Raw genomic sequence first — 16,688 nt, 5'->3', positions numbered from 1 at the left:
ACAAATTAGAAAATCCAATTGAATTAGCATTTATTTCAATAAAGTGCAAATGGATTCGTAATATGCAAAGTAACACTCTAAGTGGTTCAAAATTCATTCAAACAAAGTACTAACAAATATAGATTAAGGGTATAAATTGTAATAATTATGTGTTTATCAGGGGACCATGCTGGGGTTGGTTCGCTTGAAGGGGTAACCTCGCCACTTTATGTCTCCTCGTTGAGGTTCTGGGATGTTGTTTATTAGGTCGAGATGATGAAGCCTTAGTAGTACTCTGTGAGTCCTCTTCATATCTAAAAAACAATATTAAGTACAAATTCAGTAATGAATTCGGTAGATGATCACTGCAATGAGAAACGAATTCACTGAAACAAGAAACGAATTCAGTAGACTACTATTGAAAAACAAAAACAAATTCGGTGGACTACCACTAAAAAACTGATTCGGTGGACTACCACTGAAAAACGAAAACACACGGTGGACAGCCATTGAAAAATGGAAAAAAAAAATTCAGTGCACTACCACTGAAACAATGTCGATTTCGGTGGGATTTACACAGGTAAGTTAAGGAATGGGGTTCATGAATGCAATTTAGGAAGAAAAATAGGATGTAGTGAGTAATTTTAAATTTTAATAAAATTAAGTAAGATGTAAACATAATATGAGGTGCAAAGAGCAAATTTTGGGGGTGCCAATAAAATCACAAAAGAAAAAAAAAGACTTTAGTTTCATTTTTAATCCTGAGAAAATTATTATAAAAGAAAAGAAATAGTTGTGCAGCCCAATGTAGAAAATTTGGGCTTCATATTTGGGACTGCTACAAAGCCCTAAATTTGATTACAATTTAATCTAGTCCATACTTCGAGAGTTGGGGTTTGCCGTTTTCATTTTCAGCACCAGAGACCTGGCTTCGGCTACCTCACACTCTCTCGCGCCTTCCCCTCCTTCCTCGACAACACTCTCTGGACTGCTGCAGGATTGACGGCTGCAAATCTCCCAACGCATTTCGACGACCAGATTCAAACCACATACTTCCACACGGTACTTGTTTCTTCTCTTATGTTCTCTTCCACAGTTTGGGCACTTTTTATCTTCCTTTTGCTTTCTCAATGTTGTATTTAGATGAATATTTATTTGAAATTTTTTGGGTTAGTGTTCCTTAATCATTCATGAGCTGCTAAAAACTGTGCTGGGTTTTATATTCTTGTTATTTGTTTTTATGTTTTTCTGGTGGGCATTTTTGTTCGAGACACTGTAATATATACTTTGGTACTTGTCGAGGAAGAGTTTGACGCCAAGAGGAAGCTCCTCCCTCTTCGAAGGTGAAAGTTGGGTCATAATTCATTTACTATAAGGAATTTGTACTAGTTTTTGGGGCTTGATTTTGAAGCATAGTTTTCCTTATCTAGTAGAACATATCCGAAAATTAGCCCAATCTAAGAAATATAAACACCTCAAAACCCAGTTTGAGGACGAACAACTCATCTCTGCCTGGTACTCTATGTTATTCACGGATTTAGCTTTGCATGCGAGTTTCTATTGCTTTTTTCACCTATGTTCCTTCACAAACGTTGTTACTGAGGTCGAGAGCTACAACATATACTCCCCACGTCGTCCCGAGCACGGCGGTATGCTCGGATTAGCGTTTGGTTACCATTTGACTATCGAACAAATATTGCGTCTATTATGAGATATCCGGATTCGATAGGTTTGGACCGTTCGATCGGTTCCATTTTCAATTATGTTGTTTCCCATACCTCTAGGATCATATAGGAACTTATGGAGTGAGAATCGAAGTCCCAGATACTCCGAATCACTAATTTTAGGGTTAGGCGAACTGATCGCCGTCCGATCGTGCGATTGGTTCGGGACATATTTACTAGACCTTGTCGGACCCTTAGGAACTTCTTTAAAGGTTGTGCACACACTTTGAGTCCCGGGAATGAGAATTTTGAGTTAAAGTTTGTGGTTGGATACTTTTATTGATTAAGTCATCATGTTCTTTCAAATAGGTACTCAAGCTTCACGTACTCCACAAGATGGACCTTCTCAGGGTCAGGCAGCTCTAGACTTGTAGTTAGTGGACATTGTTTTAAATGAGCATTATTTTTCGAATATGGAATTGCATGCATAAATGAGATTTGATTTAGAACTTGGTTTATTTGGTTTATTGGGATTATGGGATTATGAGATTTGATATATGTTTTAACTATGACTTTATAGTATCTTATGGGTTTACTAGAACTTATTGTTAGTTAAAAAGTATATGGATTTTGGGTTTTGGATTATGATTTTATCGGGATGTGTATGGATTTGATTATTGTGAATTTGAGAATATGGATTTTGGAGATGATTATTGGAAATTGGATTTTTTTTGTTTTTGTTTTGGGAATTGGTATATATTGTTGGGCTATGATTTTGGAATATTGGTTTAGGCATATCGGGTATTGATTGCATCATTATATGTACCTCCCCTATTCCTGAATACTTGGATACATTTGACACGCGGTAACTCTTCGAAGGTGTGTCGGGACCTAGGCACCCTTGGCGGGGTGTGCTGTAAGCCCTTGGTAGGGCAGTCTACGAGCTTATGTCGGGATTTAGCCTCACTGTGATGCAATTCCGCCGTGTGTGCTGGGGAGCAATAGTCCCCCCCAATTGGACTAGTCATTGGGTAATGCGTTTCTACCCTATGTCTAGTCAAAATAGTCCCCACGTTGGATTGTTTCCTCCCGGTACTTTTTGATGGTGTAGTGATTACATATATACATTTTTATAATTATATATTTATAAGGAATTTTCTTTGTATATTGTGTTCTTACAAGCATATGTCTCATAAAGGGGTTGGTTAAAGGAAAAAGGTCCATTTTGATTATTATATTCTATGCTATATCGGGTTTATGGGTTACAATGATTTCAAATTCAAGTATACTATAATAATGGATTTTATTGCATGGTTTTACATTGTTTTCATATAACGGTGGGGTTAGTACTTTTGATTATAACTATGTTCAAACTTTATGTTTGTCCACTCACAATTTCTATTTTGCGCCCCTCAGGCCGTAACTTGATGTGACTCGTGACTCCAAGCCACTCTTCCCGCGCTTCCGACTTCAATCGTAGGACTTTTATGTTGTTTATTTCCTTTGAAAACTACTTTGGTTGTGTAACTAAGAATTTCTTAGATTGCTCTGATATTGCCTATGAAGGGTTGAAATTGAGGTCGGATGCCTATTTTGTGAACTGTGTGCTTTAGCATTGTGTGTGCTGCTAGTTGGGATGTTTAATGTGTTGCTTTTATCGATGGAAAATTTTGGGATTTATTCGTTTTTATAGGGGAGACTGCCAAAATTTTGGTAGAAGTATCGGGCCTTTTTCTATTGTTATTCACGGAAGAGAGTTATTTTAGTAAAGTGGGCCCGGTATTGGTTAGATGACTGGCAATAGGGTTCGTCACAGGTTCCAAAGGAGAATTCGGGACAGGTCATGTCACCAAACCATTCTAATAATCTAACATCATAAAACACGCCACGTCATTAAACTTGAAGTTATTGGTTTTTTTTTCCCAAAACTTGCGCACGTTAATGTCAATTTGAGCGTGTTTCTGTCTCTCTTGGCCCCTGAAATTTTGTGCTTCAGTACTGCCCTGATCTGGGATCTTCAATTTTGAATGGTTTTGGGTACTCTCTCCTCTGGGTTTTCTTCACTTGCTATACGGGGCCTTCAATTTTTAATGGTTGTGGTTCGCACCCTCCTATATGCAGAGATTCGATTATCATTGTATTTTGTTCATAGAATCATAACCACATATATATATATGCATATTACATTATACCAATTTGACAAACGTTGTTTATAATCAAGCTTGTTTTGATTATATTAGGTTCGTCACAACCTAATGTTTTGGAATCAATGACTTAACACCATCAGTGGCTTCACTAAAACCAAAGAAACAAGCATTTGGATAATTGTGAATAGATTCAACAATTATTCGTTGATGGTATTTGCTCCTGATCGATCACGGTTTCAACACCGAAGGACAACGCTCAAGAATTGATATTAACGTTAAACGTCAATTTAACGCGTGATCTTTGGAAAAAGAAAAAAAAAGCCTTCAAGTTTAATGACGTGTCTGTTAGATTTCTTTATTACATAATCTAGATCTTTCACACAAATATGTAATACGTATAAAGACATGAAGACGTACCTGGAGCCATCTTCCTTGAGTACACAGCTTCTGAACTTATCCAATCCGTAGCAGCAACAAACCTATCAGGAACAGGAACGGCTCAAGACTTCTACTCTCTCTCAGAATCTGTTTCAGCTCTCTTTATGATGAGAATAGGTTTAGAGAACGTGTCTGATTAGAGCAGGGCCTTAAGCTTATATAGGGCTAGGTCAAGTCGTTTCTACTCATCACCGAGGGCCGACTTGACTAATCTTCCAAGCCCACTTAATCGGTTCACGCAAAAAGGAAACAAAATAGGACTCCTTAATAGGTCTTAAAACCTTTCCTTATTTCACAAGGTTCGGGCCTCAAAGTACAACTTAATTTAAACCCTTATCAAACCTGATGTGACTTAGTATCTAGTGCACCAATCTAAATAGGAAAACATAACAGTGTCATGTTAAGACGTTTGATTATTAGAATAGTTTGGATTTAATGAAATGCAAGTAAATGCACAACCTCTAAATGTAAAGCCTCGGGATCCCCTAAAATTATACCAAAACTTGCTTCAATTCTAAGTGGAAAAAGTTACAAAATCACATATATAATGGTGGCTAATCTCATGAAGTTGCCACGTCAATATGAATGTGGTCGCATTCTTATGATGGGAAGAATTCAACAAAAATAAGAACCCGCCGCTTATACTGGTTAAGTAAAGTGGCAAATAGGAGGTAAAGTACTAAATTGCTTAAATTGATTGTAGTAGGCATGATCCACCACTAAAATGCTTCAGATAAAAGCACTATTAAATACAAATGTTTCATAATCAGAATATTACAGACTGATAAGTTTTGCCTTTATATTATTTGTTGCAAATGAGCTAGACATCTTATTTCATGGCATCATACACTGTCAATCACTCGGTACTCATTACCAAGTTCTCGAGCCCATCATGTCTACTAGTTTTGAAGTTGAGTTTTGTACATGACTTCGCCAGAGGTTGCAGGGGTTATCGGGCACAGCCTAATTGAGAATGAGTATGGATAAGCATGAACCAGATACTCGTGGTGGACGCAGGGCGACCAACTATCATCCCCACCCAGGCCCATGTGCTTGTGATCAAGATGAACCTGTAACACAGTAAACCGTAAACCCTAGACCCTAAACCATAAACCATCCTCTGTATATTACTCATAATGGATGTCCAGAAACAATCTACTGGTACTGAAATGAAAGATATGGATTGATGATGTAGAAGAAATTACCTCAATGTCATCTCCTTTGATAAGATCTTCATTATGCGTTGCCCGATCAAGCTCAGCTGTGGTGTAGTAACTTGCATTTATTTGCATAGGCGTAGAGCTGCCATACACTGATGCATATATTCCAAAACCATCCTTGTTTTGGAATGTCACCCATCTAACATCTGCCCTACCTGAACATTCCCCAGGAACTATATAAGGGACATGCATGTCATCCACTTTCTGCTCATAGACCGCAACATGAGCAGCTGCTTTTCTGTCTGGATAACATTCAAATGGTCCTCTTCCATACCACTTAATCTGATCCATTGACTTATCCAAATGGAACTCCACTCCCACACGTGGCAGAGATGGAAGGTTCGAACTTGGTCTTACATTACACTCAACAACAATGTCTCCTGAACCGTAAATTGTGTAAATCACATCAACTTCAATTTTTGTCTTTTTCCACCTAGGTAAAGAAACCTCCTCATTCTTTGGAACACCAAGAAAAGCCACAGCTATTTTCACAAAATGGTCCGTCTTATTCTGTATAGAACAGCTTTTGGTAATATAATGAAGGTTATCAATACGAGCACGTTTCCATAAGGAGAAATAACTACTGGCACCTCCTCCTTTGTCATTATCTGTTGGTGCTCGCCAGAAGCATGGAAATATGCCTTTCGTCATCAAAGGAACTCCTTCAACCTACCATTTTTTTAAATAGGAAACAAAATGAGTATTAATGAAATTGAGAAGTACAATCAAAGCGGTTTGGTTGTCAACAAATAAGCAACCCTTAATCTACATGAGACGGAACATCCTTAGGAACAAAAAAGAAAAATCATACAATGCTTATCCCAACAGAAAATAGAACAATAACCAGGCAACTACAATCATAAAACTTGGAGGGAAATCATTCTTAAAATAACTTTGGTTTTATAAAGAAAGTGTTTATCAACAAAAAAATGAAAATAACAATGGTGTAGAATACCTTCCAGCTTTCAACTGTTCCCGTTTGAACACTCAATATGATCTCCCAAAAGCTATGTCGGCTGACTCTAATTTTATCCCCAAGAGTTTCACTGACGAACGTAGCATCTTTAGTCTGGATGACCTGGAAATCAAGGCCAATTGTAAAAATGTTTTTATATGACAAAACATGTAAACTTCATTCTTATTGTCAAAGTGGGTATCAAGCAAAAGCAACTACGTGAGGAACAATTTCTCTTTTGGAAGGCAACTGGACTTGGGTAGATGAGATAACATGACCGGCTTCAACCCAGCGTGTGGAATGCAAAAGCTTAGCTGTTATTGTTAAAAAATATTCCTCTGCAGATGATGAAGTCCATAGAGGATACCACGGAGCTGACTGCCAATCAATATCATAACTCTTCTGAGGTCCGATGAACGGAAGAGATAGAATTCCGGATCCAAGTTTGCATCCATCCCCATGAGCATCCCAGCTGAACTCCAATCCTTGTGTTGCTTTAAAAAAGTGGGTATTTGTTATCTGCAAGGTGTATTTCAGGTAAAGAAGTATTCCGGAAAATAATAAAATAAAATGAAAGCAAATACTATGTGAAACTTACCCTTAGTGTTTCTTTGCTAAATGAAACCTTGATTGGTTGGTACACATACTTGACTTCTGAAAACAATAACCAAAGAAATGAGACATGAAAATAAATTAAAAAATGACGTACAAATATTATCTTAAAGAACGCAAAGGACAAAGGTACTTGTAAGTATAACATAAATCATCAACTTACCATGCAGTGCAGGATGAGGAGTTCGATCTGGCCATATAAGGCCATTCAAACAGAAGTTTAAATCATTAGGAACATCACCAAAGTCACCCCCATATGCCCAGTGCTTACTACCATCTGCATTATCCTTCAATAGGGCCTATATACAAAGAGAAAATCTATTACCCCTGATGTAATTTCTGGTTCTGAACAACAAAGATTTCATGTGTGTGTGTGTGTGAGAGAGAGAGAGAGAGAGAGGTTAGGGGTTGGTGGTTGGGGGATGAGAAGAAGAAAATGATGATGATATTTACCAGGTTCAATTTTATGTTGATGTTATGTGGTTATGCCCAATAAATTAAAGTAAAGGGGTTTCAAGAGTGTAAGATGGCTCGAAACTCAATATTTAATGTAATGTTGATAAATCATCAATGCATTTCTTATGAACAGCAAGGATACTTGACCTGATCAACCCATTCCCAGATAAAGCCACCTTGAAGACCAAATGTGCTATCAATTATTTCCCAATATTCATGTAAATTCCCATTGCTGTTTCCCATTGCATGTGAATACCTGCCATTATTTTCTCAAACTTTTAAGTGAAGAAATTAGCATTGCCATGAGCATAAACAGAGGTATCTTATATAACTTTACAAAATAAATTAGCAGGTTTGAATACATTTGGCCCAAATTCTAATAGCTTAAGAATTTGGGAGCAGTGGTAAATCAACGAACTTTTGCATGGTATTAGAGCAAGAGATCCTGGTAAAGGTGTAGAGCAAAAACTGCAACCTCTTTTTTTTTTTTTTTGGATTGGTTGCAACCTCCCTATATAAGTTGAATTTCACATGTTGGACTCTATTGGTGGAGGGGTCCAAAGGTGAGAAGTGCCAGAATATAAATAACATTTGACTCATCTTCAAACATTGGGAATAATGGTAAACCAACAAACTTTGCTCAAACAATAATAAAAAGGGAAAAGTGAAAAAATTTACATACTCGCACAATATCAAAGGGCGTGTTTCATTTGAATCTCTCGAAATCCTCGACATGTCCGGGACCCGCATATACATGGGACATACAATATCTGTGGATGAGGTTCTGGATCCACCCCCTTCGTAATGTACCAGCCGTGAGGGATCCTTTCCACGAACCCAGCCTAAATTCAAGTGAACAAGTCTTGAAAACAATGAGTGATATGAAAAGGTGGGGGAAAAGAGATGCCTTACACGCAACTTAAATTATACTGTTCAAAATTTTGAGGGTGATCATAATAATAATAATTATTTTTCATAAGAAACACTAACATTTTAAAAAATGAAAAATAAAATACAAAGATAGAATATTGCCCAAATTATAGAAAAAGGTGATGTTAACTTACTTACCCAACTTTAGTATAATTAATTATATATAAATTACTCAAAATTAGAGTGCATGCTTCTTTCTTTCAACAATATTCATTTTCCCTAAAGTAAGGCCCATTCCCAGATGAACGCCAGTTCCGACCATCACTTCCTTATTTTCAAAATTTTGAACCCAAATCCATCACCATCATTTCAAGGTAACTTACTAAAGCCACAAAATGATTTCCCATTGTCTACTTCTGTAAAATGAATATATCTTCTAGGAGAAATATGTCAAGGTGAAGCAATAATTCTCGAACAAGTACAAAGTAATAACATTTTCTAAAACTTCCTTCAAAGCTGAACAAAAATATGGATATGATAAAAGAACAGCGGTTTACCAGCTAAAGCAGAATGATTAGGTCCATATCCAGCTTCATTCCCTAAGGACCAAGAGATAATGCAAGCATGATTTTTGTCTCTCTCAACCATGCCTATCACACGGTCCATCATTGCAGTAGCCCAGCTGGGTTCCAAAGTAGGATGCTTCACGTGCCCAGAAAGATCAAAACCATGGGTTTCAATATTGGCTTCATCTATCATGTACATGCCAAACAAATCACAGAGCTCGTACCAACGAGGATGTTGGGGATAATGACTGTTTCTCACAGCATTGATATTGTATTGCTTCATTAAAACCAAATCCTGTACACAGAATAGTGATTAAAATTCCAAGAACCATCAACTCCAGTTGCAAATCAACTTGGCTAGCAGAGAAAAGACAAGGGGTAGTAAAGTATGTGTTACCTTAACCATGCAGGATTCTATGTTTGTCTTCCCCAGACGTGGATGATGCTCATGCCTGTTCACACCCCTTATTATTATTGGATGCCCATTAACAAGCAGCTGTTTGGGGGCTTTTGATACTTGCCGTATGCCTACTAGGCAAGATTCACAGTCCAGAAGGTTGCCAGATGCATCTTTCAATGTAACAGCAAGAGTGTACAGGTATGGCTGCACACGGTAAAGAATCAGTAATGAAATATGTATGTTGGACACAGGAAAAGAGTTCAAAAGCAAATACTGTAACATAAACTCTGGGAAATGAGTCATCAGTGAACAACATTAAATAGATAGCCGGCAATCTTTATTTCTTTTTGAATCTCTAAAATCAGGTCATAATTTTATTTTATTTTTTCAAACAAGTGAATTGTACCACTTCCACTCTTCCCCACCATTGCGCTTTCCCCTTTTAATCATCATATTTTCCCTTTGAAGAACAAGCATAATAAAGAAGTGGAATGAGAGCAGATAAATTTAAACCCTAGATTCACATAATTTAATATTAGTAAAGCATCACCAAAAGCATTACATTTTCAAGTTGCTCAAGGAAATGGTATTAAAAGACACAAAGTTTGCTGCTAAATGAAGAAAATATTCTCTTGAAAGTACTTCTCTAAATCCACCAAACAGCAGAAAATTTTGCAGAACTTTCCTCGAAAATTTTGAATTTTCCGCTGAAAAAATGTTCCCAAAATTCTTCAGAGAACTTATTGTCTTTCCTTCTATCTTCATCATGAAACCATTTGATCTTATATGAAAGATGAGAAGAGAAAAACATCTAATTAATAACTGAGAACACTGTGTTACAAAGTGATAATAAACCGTATGATTGAATACTTTAATATTCTTTTCCTAAGCTAATGTACAATGCTTTAGCGTTTGCCCATAAGAAGGAAAAAGAAAAAAAACAATACCACCAAATGTACAAGCAAGGTTTTAGATACTTCTTGTTATGGGGCCACAAAACTTTTAGTTCATATCATGATTTATCTAATGTATATTTTTTGTTTTTCTCAAAACTTCTTTTCTTACTATTATGCTTGAGTCATCCATCTACTTTATGCTTAAATGGAGCAAGAAAGTACCAAAGCCATACTTTCAACATGACTTGACTAACCCTTTACCCTAGCTAATGCTTAGGTAAGGGGGAAAGTTTGTAGTCATCTACGTAGTATTCACAATATCACCCCATTGAAGCTCAAGGTAGAAAGAAGACTCGACCATGGTCTTTTAAGGCATTAAATTTAAGTTAAAAGAAATTTCCACAAACTCTGGAGTCATGTGAATGAGAAAATCTAATTACTCTTAGACTGTTATAATTTAACAAGATACGATATTCACAGTTGACCAATTTTTCCCACATGTCTAGAAGAGAAAAGCAAACTAAGTTATATAAACAAAACGGTGCAGCACACACAAACATACACATTAGGTTAAACGGTGCAGCACCCTAAAATATTCCCAGTGCCAGGGTACTTCCAGCACTTGACAGGCATTTTTGGCAACTCCAATGACTCAACAAAGTTGAGAATATCAATAAGCAAGAAAGTATATATTGCTTAAAAGGGTTTTAGCTTAGGAACAAACTAGGAAGAAACAAAAAGAAATAATTCCTCACTTTCTCTGCAGACCAAAGCCACGGCATGTCCAGTCTCCCTACCAGCAAATAACCATGAAACCCCTGACTCGTGCTGGATGAGAGATTAAGCTTTATACTATCCATTTTAGACAATTGCAGGTCAGCACACCTATCACTGCTGTACCACCTCGCAGTGTCAAATAATGCAGCTTCTATAACATAGTTTGCAAGAACGCTATCTTTAGATGTGTCTCTGGAGTTATCTATTTTCACTTCAACCTGGTCAAAAGTGCAAGACAACAATATTTTAAAATGTTTTCCATGTAGAGCAATGGCACTGAGAAGAGAACATAATCTCATCATATTGCACATTGATATAAGGGTAGATTCCAAAATCTTGACTGATAAATCAATGACAGTCTACATTAACAGACATTGCGATACTCAAAAGAAGAAAAAAAGTGAGCACATGCACATATAATCAGATAGTATGAATAAAAACCATTAACAGACAGGAATTTCTCAAACCTAAGCACATAAGACATTTCCTGTATTCTTTATTGTTTTTGGAGTTTATCATATGATTCAATGGGTTACAAATTATTGTCCAGTTATGTGCAAGAAGTCAACCATCTAGACAAAGCTGCAAAATATTGTTTATACTTATTGCTTTGTAAAAACAAAAAGATCCATCCTCGATTGATAAATACTTGCCTGTATGTCTGCAAAAGAAAAATCCTCAGCCAGAGTTGATTTGAAAAAGTAGTCTGCAATGAATACCTGCACATCAGTTATTTTTACGGATTTAATATTATGCAATGCTCCAGTACAGGTAGCAGCACGTTACCAGTTTACGTTAAAGAATAAGGAAATAATTTAGATAATCTATATGTGTAATCAAAATAAAATATGGCTTAGAACATTGATGAACTGGGTCAGATTTCCATACACACATTATAGCATTAACTGTCCTAATTCTTTGCCTCCAATGAGTCAATTTTGCAAAATGGGAAAGGAAGAACAATAATGAGTTGCAAAGAGATGGAGTGATCTTATGATAGCAAAGTAGCCATGCAAATCATCAATGTATACATGCTTGTCCCCAGTCGCCAACTATGTACTAACTCCAAGAAGTACCAATTGCATATAGTCCAATTGTAATTAAAAGAGAGGATATAAAGGCAAGAAAGAAGACAAAAAAGACCTGTGGCTTGGAAAGAAGAAGCACGTCACGATGAATGCCAGATAACCACCAATGATCTTGATCTTCAAGGTAGGAGCCATCACTCCATCTGAATACTTGAACAGCTAGTACATTTTTCTTGTCCATACCAGATGGATAACAATAATCAGTGATTTCAAATTCAGCAGGAAGTCTACTGTCCTGACTGACCTAGCACGATATGGAAAAGTTTGTTAACGTATCTCACAGGGGATTCCTACCAAACCATGCATCCCTTATAAGCGGAAAACAATCTTCAATTTGATATAGTTGTATGTACTCGGTTATACAAGTTACAAGACCGACATGTGCACATATGACCATCTCAAATGCTTAGGATTCATTTTCTATCACCTTGTGTAAAAAGTGAACAAGACTCTACTAACATCCGAATTCCTAACTGATTAAACAACCATCAAATAATTCAAATTTAAACTTCCCAAGAATTACCCCACCGCCAAAAAGAAACAAAATATTTAAGTCAGATCATTCAGCAGCTGGACCATTTATTAAAGAAAGTTCCTTTCAAGGCTAATACATATTCTTTGTATGATAAACAATACATTAACAGAAAAAAGGGGAAAAAAAAGGGAAGCTATGTTCAAAGATTAGTAATTAGTATAACTCAGTTATGTCATACTCACCATGCTTCATTTTTAAGTTAGTAACAATTAAATGCCCCTTTTCTTGCTAAACCATATGGTAGCAAAAGACTCTCAGCACAATATACATCATTGTATTTACTTGATAAATTATTTATCAGCAACAAAACAGTACCCATACTCAGCTTTAAGAGTTGGGGACTTTATGTTCTTTATATTCCATGTGGGTTACCCCTCTCTTTTTGCGTTTTATATTTAACTTTTAATTTGTATGTTGCGAAAGAGAAAAGTGAAAAATAGTAGATTGCAAAAGAAGATCCTCCATGAGCATCTTAAACTCACTCTCCCTATCTCTTATTCACAAATGTGCGCAATCTTAATCTGTCAACATATACCCGACTGAGATAACTTCCATGTAAAATGCATATGTTCAGAAAACAGTAACACACGCTGAGAAGACTCCATGAATGGAAGTATGACATAGGGTATAGCATAAAAGCAAACACCTACAGGATAATTATGATAATTCACAAGTTCTTACAAGTATTTATTACCTATATCCTATCAGGACCCCATTTAGCCATGCACAGAATGCAGAATCAACAGCTTCAAAATGCAACAAAATCCTGCGACCTGTCAAATGGTAAACATGTCATAAAAATTTTGCCCACAGAAAGAATGATCAACAGAGTTGAGGGATGTCATGGAAATGTCATTTGTGTGTGTGTGTGTGTGTGTGTCTCTGACTGTAATATAGGTGCATGCATACATTCATACGTACATACAGCAGAAAATCCAATCTGTGAGGCAATACTTCTATTAGTCACATTTCAAATCATTAACACAAATTTAGGTCATATTGCGCTACATATTACATTTCAAAATGGTTACATTACAAAGTGGAAAATAAAACTTACTTCGATGCATACAAGATATAAGTAGCACAGGTTTGATAGAATACTGATCAGTAAGCAAACTGTAAAAGGGAACAACAAAGAAAAATAAAAACAAAAGAATAAAAAAGCACCAATAAATAGTAATCAGCTACAATCAGCAAGGCAATCAAATGGATCATACCCTTCCATTCTTCAGGAATGTGAAAGTATGTCCTATAGCAGCCAGTAGGGTTGTCCACAGGAACAAAAGGTGGATCAAGTGGAAATGGATAAACAACGTTTGTATAAATAGGCCGATCAAATCCATGCATCTGCCAGTTTGAAGGAACTGTTTCATGAGAGAACACAAAATAATGAGACACGGTCGTTGGATAATAATTGCATGTGTTAGACATGAAAAATCATGATAAATTTATAACATAAATCATTCATGAATTTGTTCTATATGCTATTGCTAAAGCTCAAAACACTACAAGGAATAAGGTTATCAAAGTATTCTTAAATTGTCTATTTTCGAGAAGAAAAAAAACGAAAATAAATATGGAATCATGAAATCATAGTACAAGCACTTAGAAAAGAATTTTCACAATTACACAAGCTTCAGTTAGCGCCTATAGTTCAAAGCACAATTTATTATCTGGAAAGAACTGACTTATTTGTGAGCGGCACTTACTGAACAGTTTCACTAACACATATGCGTATCTCTCTTTAAAGAAAACGAATAGTAAAATAAAAGGCAGATTTATGATAGCGAAAATCCGCTATGAGAATAACCAGTAGCCAACAAGCAATAAAATGGAAGTTTTTCCTTTTCTTTCCTTGAACCTAATCCACAGTGAAGTTAAGATTGGATCCCAACTCTCATGTGAAGCTGACTCTTACAAAAGCTAACTGAAATACAGAAAAAAGAAAAAAAAATCCCCTCATTATAACCCAAACATTTCATACACGTTACTAAACATGCCTTCAAAATTCTCTCACTTAGCCACAAAATTACCTCGAATGCAATACTACACTGTTGCAAATAAGAATATATAAAGAAACAGTGCAGAGAAAACTCGTAGTTGAAGTAAAACGCTGCAATAAGTTTCTGGCATGCAGGTATAGATACATATTTTGCAATGAAACAAATTTCATTAATGATTTTATGAAACAACTATCACTGCTATATTCTAACACAGCATACCAAATATATATGTGTAGGTTTGTCAGATTTTAAGGCAAGAAAAAGTGAAAGATACATATATGCTTACCTGGCAAGGTTTCCCACTCAGAATCCTGAAATGCAGTGTCATAAAAATTTACAGGAACATTTCTAGGACTGGAAGCCAAGAAGAATTTCCAATGGCCTGACAAAGACTTCACAAAAGGCAAGTCCTTGACCCAAAGAGCCGCGCTATCAAGAGCTCCAGGAACAGCATCATCATCCCAAACAGCAGAGTTGGATACCAGAAAATTCACTTTGCTGCGCTCATGCCAGTATTTAAGAGATCCTACACCACATAACGAACGTCAGATATCTTCTAAAAGAAATAGAAAAGAAGTAAGATTCCACAGCCAATGATGAGATAAAATAACACACAGAACTTAGAGAGGGGGGGTTCCGCATCATGGACCCAAACCATTATACCAATTAGAATCCCTCTATGTGCCTATAACGTAGACCTTGTTTCGTGATTTCAAGGCTTGGGAACAGGTACAAGATTCCTGTCCCATCTTCCTATACCAAAAGCTCATCTTGATGGCAAGATGCAACGTCAAGCTCAAGCTCATATACCATACCATGATGCAGTTTCTGAACAATGTGAGATTCTACACATCTGCTTCACAACTGCATACCATGTTTCCCTATTCACTCTTCATATTTGAGAAAATGCATTTTTACCAAAAAACAATGCAACAAAACTCCAACAAAAATTCAAAATGTGTTAGGCCAATCGATGAGCTTGCTTATACATAATTATTATATATACTCAATGTGTGTTTGTATAATTTGCAAAGTCGAAACATCTAAATGACATTGCTAAATCATTTCCAATAAATATTGCATGTAGAACCTGAAATTTATAATAAAGAAAATAGCTAAATGCATTTATAATATACTTAGCATTACATGAGTACTTCACACTTCATAGAACTCTTCATCTGAAGATTGAATGTGATTCTGAATCAAACAGACTTAACAGTTATATCCCAAACATTTACAAAATTCCAGCAACAAAAAACTCCATTAACCAAAATTAACAAGACAAAGTGAAACAAAGCAAAACTTCCAGCAACATGAAAAAACTCTTAATCCAAATACGAAACTGAAATTGAAATGGGTTTAGTTCCTCACCTTCAATTGATTCATGGCAACGTAAAGGGACATGTGCATCTCTCTTCCTCCACTTGATGAAAGATTGGTCCTCCCACACCTGATGTCCATTCTCTAAGGGAAAAACGAGTTGACCCGGCAAAGAAGAAGCCATGGCTGATTCTTAGTAGTAAACCGATCACTTCCACCACGTATCAGTGGGACTGGTAGCTGATCTTGTGGATCAATCAGACTCAAAGTACTTTAAAGCAGTAAAACATCAAGACAACGGTGACTGGTGATATATAATTGTATTTGCTTCACGAGAAACAGAAATGGATAATGGTTTTTTTAGGACAATGCTTGGCTCCTGATATATCAGGACCCATTCCTCCTCGATACAAGTTTTGGCCTTCTTAAAAAACGACACATGTTTCTTTTTTATTTTGTTTTGTTTTGTTTTTTTTGTTTCACTGACTCTCCCTATCTCTCTTCTCACCCACTCTCCTCTCCTCCCCCAGCTCTCTCTTCTCTCATCTCCCCATCTGTCTCTTCTCTTCCCATGTTTTTATTTTTTTATTTTTTTATTGGTTTCATTGACTCTCCCGCTCTCTCCTCACCCACTCTCCTCTCCTCCCCCAACTCTCTTCTCCATCATCATCACCCAAACACTATGTATTGATTTCTCTCCTCTTTAATTTTTAATTTTTAAATAAAATGCTTAATTATATTCTTTTGTCCTCGTAATTTGAT

General features: G+C 36.3%; 1 protein-coding gene and 1 long non-coding RNA gene across 4 annotated transcripts; one reads left to right on the top strand and one right to left on the bottom strand.

Annotated features, from left to right (window-relative positions):
- The first annotated feature begins 858 nt into the window (after positions 1 to 858).
- LOC110765222 (uncharacterized) lies at positions 859 to 3,243 on the top strand. The gene is made up of 2 exons (XR_002528005.2): positions 859 to 1,041; positions 3,060 to 3,243. It is a non-coding gene; the product is annotated as an uncharacterized LOC110765222 (long non-coding RNA).
- A 1,657-nt stretch (positions 3,244 to 4,900) lies between these two features.
- LOC110765218 (glycoside hydrolase family 2 protein) lies at positions 4,901 to 16,552 on the bottom strand. 3 transcript variants are annotated; one of them, XM_088248395.1, is made up of 17 exons: positions 15,978 to 16,552; positions 14,893 to 15,132; positions 13,821 to 13,967; positions 13,298 to 13,376; positions 12,124 to 12,307; positions 11,634 to 11,699; positions 10,959 to 11,198; positions 9,305 to 9,511; positions 8,899 to 9,202; positions 8,154 to 8,313; positions 7,619 to 7,727; positions 7,179 to 7,314; positions 7,002 to 7,057; positions 6,623 to 6,922; positions 6,404 to 6,526; positions 5,434 to 6,117; positions 4,901 to 5,298 (listed from the first exon to the last, which is right to left on the bottom strand). In XM_088248395.1, exons 1-17 carry the CDS (start codon positions 16,108 to 16,110, stop codon positions 5,128 to 5,130), a joined length of 3,339 nt encoding a protein of 1,112 aa, XP_088104521.1. In that variant the 5' UTR covers positions 16,111 to 16,552; the 3' UTR covers positions 4,901 to 5,127. The 3 variants fall into 3 exon arrangements, with proteins under 3 accessions (XP_088104521.1, XP_021823994.1, XP_021823995.1); XM_021968302.2 differs by lacking the exons at positions 14,893 to 15,132; positions 15,978 to 16,552 and adding an exon at positions 13,661 to 13,719 and having other exon boundaries at positions 13,821 to 13,962; XM_021968303.2 differs by lacking the exons at positions 13,821 to 13,967; positions 14,893 to 15,132; positions 15,978 to 16,552 and having other exon boundaries at positions 12,124 to 12,312; positions 13,298 to 13,347.
- Between the last annotated feature and the right edge of the window lie 136 nt (positions 16,553 to 16,688).

This window comes from Prunus avium, chromosome 2 (assembly GCF_965620075.1).
Source record: "Prunus avium chromosome 2, drPruAviu1.hap1.1, whole genome shotgun sequence".
Taxonomy (NCBI): Eukaryota; Viridiplantae; Streptophyta; class Magnoliopsida; order Rosales; family Rosaceae; genus Prunus; species Prunus avium.
The sequence above is the reverse complement of the archived record's forward strand: the minus strand, read 5'-3'. Positions and strand labels throughout refer to the sequence as shown.

What these genes read in the sequence shown, in the direction of transcription:
- LOC110765218 (XM_088248395.1), bottom strand. Translation starts at nt 16,110, where the DNA reads ATGGCTTCTTCTTTGCCGGGTCAACTCGTTTTTCCCTTAGAGAATGGA. An exon ending in GGGGTCCTGATAGGATATAG is followed by an intron (nt 12,308 to 13,297) that starts GTAATAAATACT and finishes GTGCTAGGTCAG; the next exon opens with TCAGGACAGTAGACTTCCTG. An exon ending in TTCTTCTTTCCAAGCCACAG is followed by an intron (nt 11,700 to 12,123) that starts GTCTTTTTTGTC and finishes ACTGATGTGCAG; the next exon opens with GTATTCATTGCAGACTACTT.